The sequence below is a fragment of the Pogona vitticeps genome, chromosome 4, assembly GCF_051106095.1.
Source record: "Pogona vitticeps strain Pit_001003342236 chromosome 4, PviZW2.1, whole genome shotgun sequence".
Lineage (NCBI taxonomy): Eukaryota > Metazoa > Chordata > Lepidosauria > Squamata > Agamidae > Pogona > Pogona vitticeps.
Window position 1 is genome coordinate 60,810,831 of NC_135786.1, and position 18,104 is coordinate 60,828,934.

The following is an 18,104-nucleotide window of genomic DNA, read 5'->3' on the forward strand; positions in this document are numbered from 1 at the left end:
TCTACCCTTGACATAGCACCTCCTGTCCCCACAGTCTGTGTGCTCCATCTTTGAAAAGTCTGTGAAGACACTCCTGGATGACTTTGCACCTATGGTGCCTCAGCTGTGTGAGATGCTGGGCCAGATGTACAGCACCATTCCTCAAGCATCTGCTATTGACCTCACCCGGCAGGTAACTCTAAGAACATGGATTTGTGGCAGAGACTAGTAAGTGTAGGGGGAGCCTGATATGTGCTGAACCATTCTCATTCCCTTGTATCCTTGCATGGTCTTCCTTTCCCTTCGAGTCTCTGTGCAGATAAGACTGTGTATGTGTAGGTCTACCCTTAATCATGCTGGGGAAAATGGTGGTTGTAGTCCAACATTGGACAGGGATGTGCATGTGCACATATGGTACCGGGCAGTACTGTGGTGCCTCTGACCTAGTTGGCTTCCATCTTCTTTGTTGCTGATGGAGACAGCTAACCTGAGAAGCATGGTTTCTAAAGTAGAGTGGGGTGGAGAATAGGATGGGTGATATAGCAGGCTGTTCAGGCTTCAGTTTTCCTTGTCTCTTGTGTCCTCAGCTGGTTCACATCTTTGCTCATGAGCCTGTCCACTTCCCACCCATCAAGGCGCTCTTTCTGCTCGTCACATCAGTTACACTAACCCTCTTTCAGCAAGGTATGTGTGTTTGGCACCTTCAGCTCTCTGGGGCAGCCATGTTGGATACAGCTCTTCCCAGTTGTAATTTTTTGTTTGGCTTGTAGAGTGTGTTCAGGTAGGCTAAATCCCCTTCTCAGATCAAGATGGTGCCTGTTGAGCACCAAATGTTTTTAGCTTGTACATGTGATGGTACATCCAATAATTGGTTTTTGCTGAGGCAAACTATCACACATGCCCCTCTCTATGTGTTGGTACCTGAGTGCTCAATGTGCCTTCCCCGTCATCCCCTCTGGAACTGTGCTCTTCCCCTGCTGCATTCTGTGTAAAGACCTGCAAGAAGCAAGGCTGAATAGGCTCCTCCACTTGAATGTTTGACTTTGAGCAGGGAGCAAGAATTACTGGGGAATGTGTTGCTGTGTTCAACTTAAACAGTGCCCCTACCTCCCACCCATATCCATTAGTCTTTTCCTGTGTCCCACACAAAATATTTTTCTTGTGGGCTCTGCACCCCTTTCCCTCCTTCCCAATTTTCCTGCTCAGAGTATTCCTCTTATAGCTCTGCTGAATTCTTAGCAAGTCCTTGGGCTTGCATTTGCTTCTGTGAAACTGCCATAATGGCATCATGGTGGCCCCAGTTGAGGGACCAAGCTTGGTGCATGTCTACAGTTACAGTCCAATCAATATGCCATAGCACAGGTGGGAGGGAGTTTGCTCCCTTTTTCAGGTGTTTGTTTGAATTTGGAATTGCTGGGAAGCTACCAGTGCTTAGAGTGATATGCTCTTATGGTCTGACTATATCAGGCCTAGCTACAGCTTTGACAAAGAGGAAGAAGATTCTCACAGGGCCTGATATAGTCACTGGTGAAGGAAAGTATGATTACCAGCAACCAACCTGGATGTCCCTTATAGACAGTGTTGCAGTGTGGAATTCTTCCCAGCCCAGGCAGGCATCCAGGCAAGGGTGAAAATTATATATTGTGTTGGTACTCCCTACCAGAAGCTTTAGAGGGATTCCAGGATTTTGTGCCCACTTCACATTACTTCTGGATTTGTTTGACCTTCAGTTGCCTTTTCAGACCAAGTACTTTATGACAGTATATTTTCAGTACAAATGTGTTCATTGTCCACATGAAGCTGGTGTCCAGTTAGCACCTGCTTCTCCTTTTTTCCCTGCTAGGGTGCAGTGAGCTCTCCCTTCTTGCCCTTGGCGCTTGGCAGGAGACTCTGGGCATCAGGCCTATTCCTTTGCACTTTCTTTCTGTTCTTGGGTTTCCAAGCTCCATAATTTTCGTATGTTTTGTTTCTTTAACTTGCTTCAAGCTGCTCATGTACCTGCCCTCTTCAACCTACCCCCTGGCACCCTCCGTTCCTTCCCTTATTCCTGTTTTCACTTGTAAATTCTTTCTGTATCACATAACTATATGATGTTGAGTTGCTGTTTGTATGATTTTTCTCTTCAGTTACATCTTTATTATATTTTTAGGGCCCAGGGATCATCCTGATATTGTTGATTCATTTATGCAACTCCTGGCACAGGTGTGTTTTAGTTTCTTATTCATTCACTTTCTGTTCTCTCTCTTTCTCTTTTTTAATTCAATTTAAACCTATTTTTAGCTTTCTGTTGACAACGTTTTTTCTTTTAGTTGAATATCGAGTTTCTCCATCTGTTTCCGTGGAAGTTGAAAACAAAACATTCTCCTTTTTTCATAGGTGTCAGCTTGTCCCTTCCTTTCCCTGTGGGGAAGTACCTAGTTATGCAAGAAGGCTTGTAGATTGGGTTTCTCTTTGAGTAATATGTGGTGACCTGGCTCAGGAGGGGCTGTTGCAATATCGCAAATGTGATTCAAGGGCTATAGGATTCCAGTAGGATTCCAGTCCTGGCATGTAACTGTTTGTGTGCAATGATTCCATGCTTTTGACACAAACAGACAAAATTCATATTCTTTGGTTACCTGGGTAAGAGAAATGTTCTGTTCTGTAACTTGATAGCTTACCTCTTAACACTCAGCTGATTTAGGGAATAACAGCAAGCCAGAGGTAGTAGCTGAGCCTTGACTTTTCATCTTTTTTATTTTATCTGTCCTTTAGAGCACCTGCTGAATTCTCCTAGGTCTGTTTCCTTAAGGTTATGAAATTTGAATTTATCCCTGTCTCTTATCCACTGCCCTCATATTCAGGGCAGTGTAACCAATAGTGCAATACAAACCACACAGGGGTTTGAGGTTGTCCATCTCTGGCATAGATAAAGAATGAAGCCTTACTGAATTCTGATGAGATCTCTTTAGACTAGAAATAAGCAGCAGTGCTAGGAAGTGATGGAGCAGAGAAGGATGGGATCTTTGGTACCGCCCAACTTTCCTGACTGCGGCAAGATGTTGTGTTGTTGGCTGTGGCTTATTGTTGCCTAATGAGGTTCCTATAGGATGTGTTTGAACATTTAGCTCCACCTTGTGGCAGTTTATACAGTTTACACATCTGGCAAGCAGTAATATTAAAAAATCTCACATTTGTTTTCTAGAAAGCTGAGTCAAACTTTCAAAAAACATTGCAATTTTATAACAGAATTGTAACCTCAAAAAGTCACCTTTTAAAGTGTCTGTTCTTTTTTTCCAACTAGTTACTGTAATGGGCTTCTGGCTATCAATTTACAGTTAGATGTCTAATATTGACATCAGCTGTAACAGGTAGTTGATGGTGCATCCATGATTTTAGCAGAGGTTGGAGGACTTGTCATCCTGTGGCAGGATGGAACGAGGTAAGGGCACAGCTGTGAGAGACTGAATAAAAGATAGATAGTTGTAAATGAAGTGACAGGGAACTGACAGGAGGGGAACTGAAATAAGTCAACAAAGGTCTACTTGCTCAACCTCATGCTTCAGCCAAGAACATCATAGCAGTTCAAACTCCATGCAGCTAGATAGGGAACATCCTGGTTCTCCAGTCCCCTGACTGCCTACATATAACTTGAGGCTGTGCCTCAAATAAAGAAGTTGCCTGGAGCCATTATGTGATGGATATAGGCCTGGAGATGAGGAGTCTTCATCTCCAACCTACAATTGTTCTTGAAAGAGATGGCTGTTAGTTAAGGTCAATGATGGTTATTTTGCCTAGGCCCACATTGAATCACCCTTAAAAGGGTGGTATATCAGTAGACTCAGAACTATAATACTTCCTTATAGTATTTGTGTCTTTCATGGACCCCATTTATACATTTACCTTTTGGTTGAAAAATGTTTCTTTAATCTTGTATATTTTATGAGAAACTCAGATTAGATATTTTCTGGGGATAGCTAGTTCAAGTACTCTTCCAAGGCATACTGTTGCCTACTGGTAACTTTCATCATTTGTTTAGAAGATAAAAAAACTAGTTATTTGGATATAATGCACTCAACATCCTAGGAACACCAGCAATATTCTCTTTAAGCTGTGTTCTTGCATAGTGCTGTATTAACTGCACACCTGCAGTTAATGTTGCCCTTCATTAAGTTCTGGTTGTGGCCAGAACTTTGCATGTGCATGGTGGGGTTTCCACTCAGTGCTGGTGGAAAATGAGAGGGAACGTTGGGCAGCATATTTGCTATTTCCTATTCTAATTTGCATCTGTGAATTCAGGTTCTATCACATTCATGCCCAAAACAACAGAGATGGCAGAAGAAAAAGGATATTGCAAATGTATTTATGTAAAATAACAAGGATGTTCAGGACACTCTTATGAATATTTGTCAGCAGATTTGCAGATAATTTTTAGAAACAGGCTTTTTTTAAGCTTTAATGCTTTGTGATCTTGCCCATCTTTCAGTCCCTGCTGGAAATTTTCCTGCATCCTTGTCTACTAATCAGTGTCCATGTCCTGATTGTTCACTGTGTGAAAGGTGACTACATGTATATGTTTCCCCAGACAGACCCCCAAGAATTTCCTGATTCTTTACAAGATATACTAGGCTCTTCTAGAAATGACAATTCAGTCTACTTTAACAGACAAGTGCTCATCGGTTTCCCAGAGGTTTTGCCCTCCCATATGTAATTTTCACTGTGTAGTGTCATTCTGTTTCCTCTATGAGAGCAGGGGGTTCCTTGACAGTAGTAATTACTTAGGAACATAATAGCTATCCTCTTGCTGACTGACTCAGCTTGCAATTTCACTTTGCTTATGAAACTTAAGTCTTTGAAATTTACTCCGGGTGTTCTGGGGCCATAAAGAGTCTGCAAGATAGGAGTTATTTCTGAACAAATAGATCCTGCCTGTTGTCTCTGAGATAACAATTTTTCTTAAAAGATTCTAAAAAGGAGTGGGTTTTGTAAAGGACCTAGGAGCTGTCAAAGAGAGCATAAAGGTCTTCCAAGAGTCCACTTTAAAATGCCCACAAGAACTGTAGGCTCTCCTATTTGTGTTGTGGCTTTGTGCCTTTGAAAAAGCCAAAGTAGAAAGTCTCATTACATGCTCATGTTTCAGCTCTAGCCATATATAATGCCAGAGTCTCTGTACTCTTGATAGTTTTTATGCCTTCCACAACAAAGTTGGATGTTAAATGTGCTTACTATGGCAATTCTAAACCTGGCATGCCTGTAATTCCCCATCTCATTGCTAACCTTTTCATTCTTTTACATGGTGAATAGATCAGTTTGTACCCCATCTCCTGGACTAGCACACCCATAAGACTTATTACAGTTACAAGATGCAGCAACATCAATTCTAAAACAGTAGTAAAACATTTGAATATATTTTTAAAAAATCTTTATTCTTGAAATGCCTTGCTAAATTGATGTTTAGTCATGTACCTAAGCATAATAGATTCTATGGAGAACGAACTCCAACAGGTGGGTACCACCATTAAGAGACCCTTGCTCCTTGTGGCCAAATCTTAGGTGCCATTTGGATCAGGGTAATATCTGATGACCTAAGCCAATGAGAACCCAAGAACATAAAGGGAAGGTGCCTCTCCTTATGCTTCTGGATTCTAGATCCTGATATTATGTATGCCATTGGTTTCCAGATGTCAGAAAGAAGACTGAATTAGATTTGAAAATGTAGCTCCTGGAGTATGACAATTCCCAAACATTTGCAAGCACCTCATAAAAACAGACCTGTCAAATCTCATCTGGGTTCTTTTATCTCCGAGTTGGCCTCAGTTTGCAAAAGACTTGAGAAGATTTAGGGTAGTGCTTTCTGTTTGATTATGCTATAGAATTGGTAGATTCTCTCCTGATTCATTTCCTGCAAGTAGTTAAGTCAAAAGTCCCTGCTTATGTTAGCATAAGTCTGCCAATTACAGAAAATGTTCTGTCTTAGCAGTGGCAGAGTGAAAACTGAAGTCAGTAGAAAGGTTTCTCACAACATCCATATCTGGTTTCTGTTTTCTTACAAGCCTCCACTAAAACATTCATTGTCTCTAGCAGAAGGATATGTTTGTTAGAATGAGGAAATCATCACTTTTCCAGTCAAGTGCACTAGTATATTGTGCACTATATATGTCTTTGCATAATTATAGCTACAACAGTCCTTTATCTTTCTATTTTTAGTTCACGAATAATCAAATCATCCTGATTTGTATTGGGTGCCCCAATAATGCCTCTATAAGCTCTAAATCAGAAAGCTGTGTCCCTAACCTTAGTTTTCCTGAAATTACTTCTATTATTTTGTTAGCACTTGGAAGATGAAAGAAATGGAGAATCATAAAAAGGCACATTATATTGAATACATGAATTGCTTAAGACAGTGAAAGCTTGAGCCATTCAAAGGCTGCTTCTCAAATTGTCTCACAAGTCCCAGTTCTGGCATACTTCATGCAGTTACTTTGAGACAAAGGTGGTTTTTTTGAGAGGGTGTTTTCACCTCACCTTATGCCTACTTTCCTATCCCTGCATACTAAAGGTAGGTTTTTAGGAGCAGGAACAGCAGCCATTACCATATGTGGCCCTTGGGACTAAAGAAGTTGTTTTATCCTTGCTGTATTTGTCCTTTCTACCTCTTTCTGTGTGGTATAGCAGAAAAATGAACTGTATTCCAGGCATACCTATTTTCCACTGAAGCTTCCTGTAGTGCTTTTCTTTTTGCACCTCTAAGTACATCTATTTACTTAGTAATTGTACTTTATATATAATACTCTCTTTATGAGTGCTTATAGATATATATAATGTACAGTAGATTAAAATGATGTACTTAGAGATGTGCATTAGTACAGTAATGGATAAAATGTCATTTATGATAGTTTAGAATACTCAGTGGCAGTTTTAATCATAGCCTTTGGAATACAGAGGTGTTGCAAGCCCTGAAGGTTAGCACTAAAGATGGGGATATTCATATTCATATACAAATATGAATATCCCCCTCACAGGTGCAGATAACGAGACCAGCCACTCACCTCTCCGTCGCTGCCGGCGGCTCCACAATCCCTTCCTATCACTCCGGACCTTGCAGTGGATTAGCCACTCTTCCACCTGGCAGAGAGGCTTGTCATCCTGCCTTCTGCCAGGAGTGGCTAATTCATCATGAGCTCTGGAGTCATAGGAAGGGATAGTGGAGTCTGCAGGTATGGTTGGACCCTCGTTATCAGCACAGTATAGCGAAGGGTAAGGTTCAGTTTCATCACTGTACTTACTTACATGATAAGAAAGGTCAAAACTTTTTGTTTCTTCTCTATGTGTCTTTGGTTGTGAAAGAATTAAAGAACACAGGGGAAGCTGGCAGCTGGGGAAATGATGTTGTTGAAACCAGCCTTTGGAGCTGGGAATGTCATCATTAGAATTTATTACAAGGAACAGCATGAAAGAGTTCTGTCAGCTTTGGAGATGATGTTTCAGTGACAGAATATATGCTTCACATGGCTTATGGGGAGGTATAGTTTAGCTACTAATAGTCAAAGCTTAATGTTTGGGAACTGGTGGAGTAGATGTCCCTGTCTTTCAGTAATGAAAACACTTGGAGGCAATGCTGCTATCCATGGTGCTGAAATGATTGCTATTGCCTATACTTGCTGTCCATGGTGCTGTGTCCATGGTGCTGCGATATGTTGGCAGGTAGCAATATTTATGAAATCCAAGAATCAAACCTTTCAGGTGCCTTTATGTTAATGAGAACAGTTTCATTTTTTCCCTCTGATGGTCAGGAATGTTACATCTGAGAGGCTGTTTTTCTAGGTAATGCTTTAATTACATGTCTCTTCAGAGGTTCCTAATTATTTGGGGTCCTAAATCCCCGTTTTCAGAAGTGCCCAGAAGTTATATCTTTTCCCTTTCTTCCACATCTGGCTTGCTGTGCACCATGGCTAATGGCCAGGTAAGTGCACATGTGGGAAATGGCCATGGGGCTGCTTTGTGGCACTTGCTCACTCCTGGCTTGCCAGAGCTGTGTTTATTTTGTGTGTGTGTGTGTGTATGTACCTTGCAGGCACTGAAAAGGAAACCTGACTTGTTCCTGTGTAGCAGCCTGGATGTCAAAGCAGTGTTTCACTGTGGTGAGTAGGCAGGCTCATTGAAATAATAAAAGGGGATAATTCTCCCTCAGCATTCCGACGAATACAAGAAATGGAGCAGGGGCCAGTGTCCTTGGTTCAGAAACATTTCTCACTTCATAAATACTAAAGCTCCTTGTAAAATCTGCATGCTTGGGGAAGGGAAGGCTATTTCTCTTTGACAGTATGGAAAACAAAGAGTTGTATGAACTATTGTCTGTCCTGTTGCTTTCTTTCTAGGCGTGATCTCCTTGAAATTCCCTGAAGCTCCCACTGTCAAATCTGCCTGTGGCTTTTTTGTGAGTATTTTGCATTTGGCAACTCTGATATAGGTAGAGTGGTGTTTGGGCCAGGTGGCTAAGAAATATGTGTGTTGAGACAGGGTAGAGGAACGTCCAGAAGATACCTTTTTTTCCAAACATTAGGGAAAAATATTTTCCAAACATTAGGAGGGCCTTTCCTTGTATAAATTACCACTTGGTGTGAGGGTTTTTTGGTGTGTGTTGTGTGTGTTTTGTTTGTGGTGGTGGTGCTTTTTTGTGGTTTGAGGGGACTGTGAGCTATCTAGAGACTCAGTATGGTGTAGTGAATAGTGGCAGACTAGGACTAGAGATGGAGATATTCATATTTGTAAAGGAAAGGAAGATGAATATTCCCATCCCAGGTGCACCTAATGCCCTTGGAACTCGCCTGTCCACTGACGTGTCGCCGCATCACCAGCCTCATGCTCTTCTCATCAATCACGGAAGTACCTCCACTGTCTCCTGCTCTTCTAGCCACTCAGCAGCCATGTGGGGAGACTTGTCCACCTGCCCCCTGCCTGAAGCAGCCAGCTGAGCCAGGAGATGGTGGAACTACTTCTGCGATTGGAGAGAAGAGTGGAAGGCTGGTGGCATTTTGGTCAGTGAGTGGACGGACCAGTTCCAAAAGCTGGACCAGTATTAGGCACACTTGGGATAGAGATATTTGTATTTGTTTGCAGATACGAATATCTCCATCTCTTAACTAGGACCCAAAAGACGGTTTGAATTGTCATTTGGCCATAGAAACTCACTGGGTGCGTGTAAATGCTAAAACCACTCCTTATCTAACCTGGAAAGCCCTATGAAGGTCACTGTATATCACTTCCAACTTGATAGCACATCACACACAGCCACACTGAGCTGTCTTCTTTCATCTGTATATGCCTATATCCTAATTGTTTACCTTGTATGCACACAAAAGGGCCAGTCTCCACATAGGAATGCATTTACCTCTTTTCTAAAGAGTTGCATTAAGAAAGTTTGGAGCACTCTTTTCTCATCAGCTGTTTTTTACAGACTGAGTTGCTGCCACGTTGTGGGGAGGTTCCACCTGTGGGACAAGTGGTACACGAGAATGGCAAAATGTTGCTGCAGGCTGTGCTTGAGGTAAGAAGTGTTTTGTAGATACATTTTGGAATAAAGAATGGATGCGCTTGTCACAATGAGTTTATTCATTCAGCTCCTAGAATGTTCAGGACAATTTGCAGCTTGATCCTATCCATCTGTACTTAGAAGTAAATACTATACTCAGTGGGTTTTATTGCACTGAGCACAGAATTGCAAATTTTAGTCATATTTCATTAAATAAACAGAAGCCTGAAATACACTGGAGCATTGGGTGCCATCTGCTGAAGAGTTCCTAGGTCTGTAAGTTAAAGCTGCTTCAAGTAGTGCAGTATCCTGGAAGTATTAACTGGATTTGTTCCACCCCTGCAAGGGTGTAGGTGGCCAAGCCTCACGCAATTTGATGGATCACTTCGCTGAAATCCTCTTTGCTCTCAACAAGCACTGTTTCACTTACCTAAGCATCTGGATCAAGGAAGTGATGCAGCAGGATGGTTTTCCATCAGCGCGTGTCAGCCCTGAGCAGAAGGAGATCTTCAGCCAGCAAATTCTTAGGTATGTTCCCTTTTGGTACCTCTTCTGCTAAGCAAACTGGGGACAGTTGTGTGAGGAGCTGCCTTAGCTTTTAAATGTTCCCCTGAGCTGAAAAGTTGGTCTTAGCCTTGCATGTTCTTTTTCTTGGTGCAAGGAATGTCCATTCTGGCAGTGAGTTCATTGGGTTCTCAAAAAGCTTTCCTTGAATGACGGAAATATTATAGATTCCCTGGCTTAATACAGCCAAAAGACTTCAGGATTATGCATTTGCCTGGGTCTAATATTGCACAAAGGAAATGGCAACACTCTGCAATTCATAATGAGTTTTAGTTAATTTTTAATCTATAATTAATATGTAAAAGATACAAGGCACTGAGATACAACAAAGATAAACAAAAAAGAAGTTGGACAGAAAGGAAGCATAGTGCAGTTTCTAAGTTTAGAGGGTTTTATCTTTGTAGTGGGATTGCTGTTGTTTTTAGTGTTCTTTCAGAATCACCTATATGCTGCTACTCCATGTAAGGAGCCATGAGGTCACCAGCACTCGTATTGTCCTTCAAATGAAGAATCTCAGAATCTCTTCTCCATGGGCTTCACATATTGATCCCTTGGTCATCTCCCTTAAAGAATTCAATTACCAGATTTTCAAGTCTGCTTCAGTCTAGCAAACGCTCAGTCATTATTAGAAATACAGTGGTGCCTCGCTTAGAGAGCGCACCGTATAACGACGAATCCGTATAGCGATCCCCTTTTTCGGGATCGCTATACGAAGCACCCAATCGCCGCACCTCGCATTGCGACGATTGGGGAGTCTGGCCGCCATTTTGGAGCCGCTTCAAAACGGCCGTGGGCAACCCGAAATGGCCCCGCGCGGCGTTTTCGCGACCTCGGCAAGCGAGGGGAGGGCGCGAAAATGGCTGCCCGGGGCCAGGAAACTTCTCTAAGTGGGAAGTTTAGGGCCGATTTGGAACGCATTAAATGAAGTTTAATGCGTTCCAATGGCTTTTTACTTCCCGCTTAGCGAAGATTTCATATAGCGAAGGTTAATCCGGAACGGATTAACCTCGCTATACGGGGCACCACTGTACTTCTTCATTCATTCTGTGTGACCTAGCTAATAACAGCACTTATAATGCGGGTCATTTGTTTGCTTGAGCTGCTAAAAATGTCTGCAAGATAAGCTGCTAAAAATGTCTGCAAGATTAAGCAAGCGACTAGATTAATTCAGCCAATGAAGAGCTAATGTGAATTATTTGCCACATCATTTCAAGAGCATAAATATATAGACATCTGATCATACAAGAGAGCAGGGGTAGTGATGAGCATCTCTGTGGCTGTACGCAACCCTTCAAAACTGTTTTTGTGGTCTCCATCAGACTTCCAAGCTCCTCACCGGGGGGGGGGGGAGGAGGTAAATTGTCCTATCTAGAGAACTTCAGGATAAATAGGTAGTATGTTTTGACAGTGTTTAATATTAAAAATTACCCATTTTTCAAAAACTGTACGTGGACTTCTGATTTTGCTTAGTTTTCATTCTTTCACATTTTTCATGATCCGTGTAGTCCCCAGAGGATCCCAGGGCAAAATGGTGGAAATGTTGGACATGATACCACCTCATATTCTACCATCCATTAGTCTTGTTTGCCAATTTTTCACTGTCCTTCCTCTGTGTTAGCAGAGAACGTGTGAACAAACGTCGTGTGAAGGAGATGGTTAAGGAATTCACACTGCTTTGCCGGGGACTGCATGGTACTGAATATACAGCAGACTACTGAGTGACCATGAAGCAACAAACTGGAGCACAAAGAGGTCTGCTGACTACCACTGCCCTACGCTACTACTGAAACAGCCCAGAAGATGGTAACTTCAACTAATCTGCTAAAGCTGCTCCTCTCAAAAATGGGCTGTTTCTTTGTTTCTCCCGCATGTTCAGAGGCAGCAGGCTGCAAGGACATAGAGCAGAGCCTGGAGCTGAGAACAGTCCCTCCCCATGCAGGACTAGTGCAATGATTGCCCCTTGCCTCCATGGGACACTGCTGTAGACATGTCTGTGGTACTGTGTGTTCCTAAAGAGTCTGCCCTTGCCCTACATGAGGCAGCTTGTATTTGACTGAAGTAGAAGGCCCTGCAGCCTTGAATTATATTAAGACTATTTCTAAGTTGTAGTGGTTGCTGAATTAGGGGTACAGGGCTTAATCTGGAAGGAGGTATGGGCATGGGAGGGATGAAGTGGCAGCATTTCTGTCTGCCCTATCTTAATGGGGGCAGTAAATAGCACTATGATGTCCTTTTAAGAAAAGATGAGAAATTCAAGTTCTGCATCAAGGTAGCAGATAGGAGGCAAAGACAATTTCTGAGAAACAAGTATCTTGCTCATGCTTGGAGTGCCAGCCTAATGAGAGGTGTTGCTTTACCTCTTCACCTGTTGTATTTTGTAGGTGCATCCTAGTCACACTGTACTCCACTAGTCCCATCAAAGCTGTCAAAATGTAAGCAAAAGTTGCAAAGGTCTGCCATGGATGATTTGCAGCTGCCTTCATAGAATCTGCTGAAGGATGATTCTAATTTTCTTTCTAGCTTAAGAAGATGTAGCTACTGATGGGGTGGAGATGAATTACAAAGAGGAAGAAATCATTTATTTATAGGGAACATTTCTACATATGGTGTCACAGTGCTTAGGACTGATAAGAGCAGAGCCAGTTTGCAACTCAGATGCAGACCAGATACAATAGCAGTCCTTCCCCAACATACAAATAGGCATCTAACTCAAGTTTGCTTTTATAACATGCTGTTTATTATCCACATCCAGATAGGGGGAAAGTAACTTATGAGTACCTTGGTGTACTGTGAACTCTAGTAATCACCCATTTTTGTTGTTAATGAGAATGTACCAAATTCATCACCAAATTACTTAAAAACCCAATGTCTAAATACCAATATAATTAGTGCTAGAGACTTGGTCTGGAATTTTTCTATTTCCAAGGCAAACTGCAAAAATGCTTGGGAAAGGAATAGGCTTATCTTGGGATATCAGAATATGAATCACAGAAACATGAAGTTGGAAAGGGCATATAAGGCCATCAAGTCCAACCTCCTGCTCAATGGGTTCATAGCAACAGCATCCAAATGTGAATGCCACACCTGGAATCAACTCCAGACGTTTTACCTGATTAATTGATGATAAAATAATGAAGGAATAGCCCACACATGGGAAAAATGAAACATATTCACAAAATTCTTGAAAACTGGGAGGAAAATTAACTTCTAGCCAGCCTACCAGACAGGCTTTATGCACACCTTAGAAGTGGCGGGCTAGATCTTGTGATTCTGAAATGTATGTTGCAACAGTATGGAATATATTAAAATAAACTATTTCCATGCTGCCAGTGATATGTGGGAATAGCAACTTGTCATTAGAAAATGTCCCATGTCTACTGGAGTTTCTGACCTCAGACAAAACCAGTTCAGATCCTAATGTGAGAAACATGACTCCGTAGTAGGGAAAAAAAATCAGTGTAGTCTTCACACTGCTAATGCAAGTTGTGGACTACCGTCTCTGACACAGTCCACAAACTGTTGCCCGTCCAGTGTTTGGAAAAGTTACTTTTAGTGAATAAATACAAAATTACCATGGTAGTATAAAGAATGCTTGTTTGCAGGCTGAAACAAAAAAGCAGAAATAGAAGAGCCCTCCCTCAGCTGAAAGCAGATCCTTGGATACAGTGATCTATTGGAAGCCTCCACTACCATACTCCCATGGAAAGCCCTCCAGAAATAAGAGAACCAGTCGTGGTCTTTGTTGGTGCTTGGATGATAATGAAACATTCTAATAAGAATTTAAAGGTGGATTTGGATCCATTACATCCAAAGCTCCCTTGCAGCTAGGTCTGGTAGTGATTCTTTCCATTGGAACCAGCAAGATGGAAATAAATACCAAATGAAAAGCACTGATAAAAGAGGAAAAATGTTCTCTTCCATATAGCAGACATGGTGGATTGTCCACCACTTAACATCCCCTCTCAGGACTGTTCAGTATCTGCTGCTTTGGTTTAGGTTTTGAAAACTGAAGGAGAGAGTAGAACATACCCAACAGTTCTGCAAAGGCGCAGGTGTAGTTTTTGCACAGTCATGTTAGTCTGTGAACACATATAAGTCCAATACAGAAAAAGGGAACAAAAGGCAAGTGCAGTTATTCTAAGCCCAGGAAACAGAATATTGTGCAGGTTTGGCTACTTAATTGCTTTCAGTGGAAGAATGAGTACTTTCTGTATTAGATATGTGTCCTTATAGATCACAAATCCACTTGTTGAAGTGCTTGGCTCTACATGCATCTTTCCAAGAGGTGGAAGGAAATGTGAACAAACTAGTATGACTCCCTGGAAAAGACCCTGATGTTGGGAAAGTGTGAAGGAAAGAGGAGAAGGGGACGACAGAGGACAAGATGGTTGGACAGTGTCACAGAAGCTACCAACATGAATTTGACCCAACTCCGGGTGGCAGTGGAAGACAGGAGGGCCTGTCGTGCTCTGGTCCATGGGATCACGAAGAGTCAGACACGACTTAATGACTAAACAACAAAGTATGATTCATAAGAATCAGACCATGTGCTCTCAGCCTAATGTGATATTTACTATATGCTAGTGCAATTTCCTGGATGCTGATGGCTATGCAGTTACAAGCTAGATCCATTGCACATGGCAGTTCTAAAGCATTTACAACAGTGGTTCTTAACCTTTTTGAAAGAAACGCCCCCTTGAGCCATTGAGGAAGTTATCATCACCCCCCTCTTATTTCTTATTATATCTTATTTATTTATTTGTTTGTTTGTTTGTTTGTTTATTTAAGACACTTAAATCCAATGACCCCTGAAAACAAAATTCAATTCCAAGAAAATGAAATGCCCCCAAAAAGTAACATTTAATGATTTAGTTGCAAGCGAATTTTAAGACTCAAAAAGAAATATAAAAAGGGCATAAAATGCAGGAACTAAAAATTTCAAGACGAAAACTCTGAAACTAAATTAAGATAGGAGGAAAATATATATTCATGCACATTGTAAAAAGGCTGCAGCCATCTTCACAGGTTTGGCTTGCTCCAGCGCCCCCTACCGCCCCCCTTCTGCTCCAGTGCCCCCACGCCGCCCCTTTTCGTTCTACCACCCCCCTGAAAAATGAAATCGCCCCCTGGGGGGCATTATCGCCCAGGTTAAGAACCACTGATTTACAACATAATTAGTATAAATAGAATGAAAAATAAAGTCAACAGTCTGGAAGGGGCCAAAGAAATTAAGTTGCCTCCCTCACACAACAAAAGAAGCAACTAAAGTACTATATAACCAACGTGGAAGCATGTCCTTTGTGCCTCCTTTATGTTTTATCCATTGGCACAACTGGTTATTTGGTATATTGAGGTTTTTGTCTGTCTCAACCTTTCTGGAAATTGATTTAATGTTCAGAACTAGTGCTGAGGCAGGAAACAGCCTGAAATGTTGAAAAGCACAAGCAACAGTGCACGTATAACCTGTGCACACACATACTGCCATTTTCCTTGAGGGCTTGCTAGGTTGTAGCTATTTGCTTCAAGTACATAGGTTTATTATCCCCATTTTGAATCTGACATAAACAGCCAACTGTGTCAAAAATTCATCAGTTTCTTGAGCCTGGCCCCATCTAAGAAGTTTAAGTCAACTCAACAAAATATTATTGTGGTACGAGTGATGATGACCAAGGATATCAGGTAAGTAGTTATGAACTTATACAAGATACATGCTTGCCAGTGCTCCTGGTAAGGGAACCTGCCTACCACAATAGGCACATGGCCTATACCAGTCATCATTTCCAGTTGCTGTATTTGGACAATGAATACTGAGGAGAGTACTTGTGAATTTACAGTCCAGTAGTACCTTTCCTTAACAAAACCACATTAAATTATCTTCTACATGGAATATTTGCCTACAAAAGTTTCTAGGGAATTGCTTCCCTGAAGTTTTCTTGTGCATTATTTTATACAATTTTGCAGGTCTCTTTCAGGATTTCCTCACTATTCTTCCTGCAGAAAGCCTCATTTTGCTGTAATACCTTCTCTGACAGCATAGATTAGATGTATTTTGAACAGTCATATTTTCCTTGCCCCTCTCCTGTCACTCCTATATTCAGCCAAACAGCAGCACAGAGAGCTTTGACTAGGTGCTGTATACCATGGAACTCTGATGACTAAGTGGTATTGCATATTGTGATATGGGGCAACGGTACAGGCTGATGAGAGAGCCCCACCATGATTGTGCTACATACTGCAAGTGTAAAGTATCCCTAATTTGGCTTGCCTTCATACAGTTCTGTAGAAATCAACAGACTGTAGCCAAAACAGGGTGGTTGAGAAATAGGCAAGGAGAGCTTAACATGCACAGTGGAATCCCAGGTTTTGCAGAAGTACACATTTTTTTAAAAAACGAGGAAGCAAAATAGATAAAAACCACTCAAGGTTGGATGTAAATTGAAAAAAAATGGTCAGAAAATAGAGCAGATTAGCTAATGGTTTCAGCCAACCAAATTCTGCCCCAGGGAACTTATTATGTGTACATTTTGTTATAAAAATGTAGCTATAAAATTCAAATATATAATACCTTATTATTTGTGAAGTCCAGCCACTAATAAGAGTCTTGCAACCAAAAACTGTTAAAACTATTAAAATCTTAGCCCCAAAAGTATAGATATATCTATACTTTTCTAAACATCATAGCTCATTAATGGGTTTTGGGTGAAGAGAAGCAAACTTGGAAGCAAGCAAAGATCAGCTGAAGAAAGCCACATACAACAGTTGGAGATACTGGTAATATCTTGTTTCAATGAACTTCATCAGATACTGCTATTGGAGACCAACGTTCTTCATATGAGCAAAATTCTGCATGCTTTCAGAGAAAGGAGTCGTTAGGTGTCCCAAAGTGCACATGAACTTAAACATACTTGTTTGTAATAGTTTAATAGGAGATATCTGGTTCAATTTCATTTTTGATAGACTTTAAGAGAAAGAGAAGTAATTTAAGACAATTTCAGCTTTTGAGAAGCTAATGGTTCAGTTTTTGGATTGTTTCTGCTTGCAGCTCATTTAATTGCTCTTGTTTTGTTTGGGTGGAAGTTTGTGTTGGAACATCCTGATTATTAGGTGATAATCTAAGGTGGTCTTACAACAATATGTTGTGGTCTATGTGATATATAAGACTGAATTTGGTTGTCAGAGCTCTGCAGGTAGGTTTTAACCATGAAGTCTATGGTCTTGTAGGCCATCAATCTAAAATTTGCCTCCCACTAATAATGATGCTGATGCTGAGCATCAACTTAATGGCACTTGGAAAGTCAAAGTTCTCCACAACACCTCTAAACTCTGAAGATGCAAACTACACATAACCAGCTGCTGATCTCAGTAGCAGTCATTGGAATGATGGACCACTGCCTGAGAAATGGGCTCTTTCTGTGCTGTGAGACAGTCCAGGACTAACTTGAACCTGCTAAAATGCAGTTGTGTTCATGAACTTCTACTTTCATGCTTTGTCATCGTTTAGTCGTGTCCGACTCTTAAATGGCAATGCCAGTCCAGTATCTTTGCCAAGAACGCCCCATGATCAGAAACTTTCATGCTTAGTGCTTAACAAATGACAGAATGGCACCTCTGGTCTTTGTTCTCATTCTCAGGATATAACGTCACATTTCTGTCAGATACTCATCACAACATATTGCTTCATCTACTTCTCTCCTTTACTCCTGTTCAACCATCAGAGTCTCAGTTGGTCCTTACCTCTCACTAGAACCATTCAACGATACCTTGCATTGTCCAGAAAGAACAAGGAAAACGCCATGTGAACCTATTCAAATACTCTAGCTTAGTTGTAAAAGCAATATGTGGTACTGTATGGCATTCCACAGGAACTACACTCTAAGAATTTTTGTCTTTAGGCAGAAATAAGTTGGAGTAGAGGGTGACCTCTAGCCAAATACAGTATGTAATAAACCAATTACAGATTTTCAGAGTATTAACACTTTCTTCTATAGTCCTCTATTCTTCACGAGAAATAATCTAGGTCAAAGAAGGAAAAATCAGTGTAAAAATACTG

General features: G+C 41.3%; 1 protein-coding gene across 3 annotated transcripts in view; it reads left to right on the forward strand.

Annotated features, from left to right (window-relative positions):
• The window catches only part of IPO13 (importin 13), a 54,811-nt gene extending 41,859 nt beyond the window's left edge, over positions 1–12,952 (forward strand). The window contains exons 13-20 of one of the 3 annotated variants that reach the window (XM_020783234.3): positions 35–172; positions 567–663; positions 2,129–2,181; positions 8,033–8,099; positions 8,337–8,395; positions 9,416–9,505; positions 9,837–10,018; positions 11,676–12,952. In XM_020783234.3, the coding sequence (XP_020638893.3) occupies positions 35–172; positions 567–663; positions 2,129–2,181; positions 8,033–8,099; positions 8,337–8,395; positions 9,416–9,505; positions 9,837–10,018; positions 11,676–11,772 (783 nt within the window). In that variant the 3' untranslated portion in view covers positions 11,773–12,952. Of the gene's footprint in view, positions 1–34; positions 173–566; positions 664–2,128; positions 2,182–8,032; positions 8,100–8,336; positions 8,396–9,415; positions 9,506–9,836; positions 10,019–11,672 lie in introns of all 3 variants that reach the window. The other 2 variants (XM_020783233.3, XM_072997516.2) reach the window with 2 other exon arrangements.
• The last annotated feature ends 5,152 nt before the right edge of the window (positions 12,953–18,104 follow it).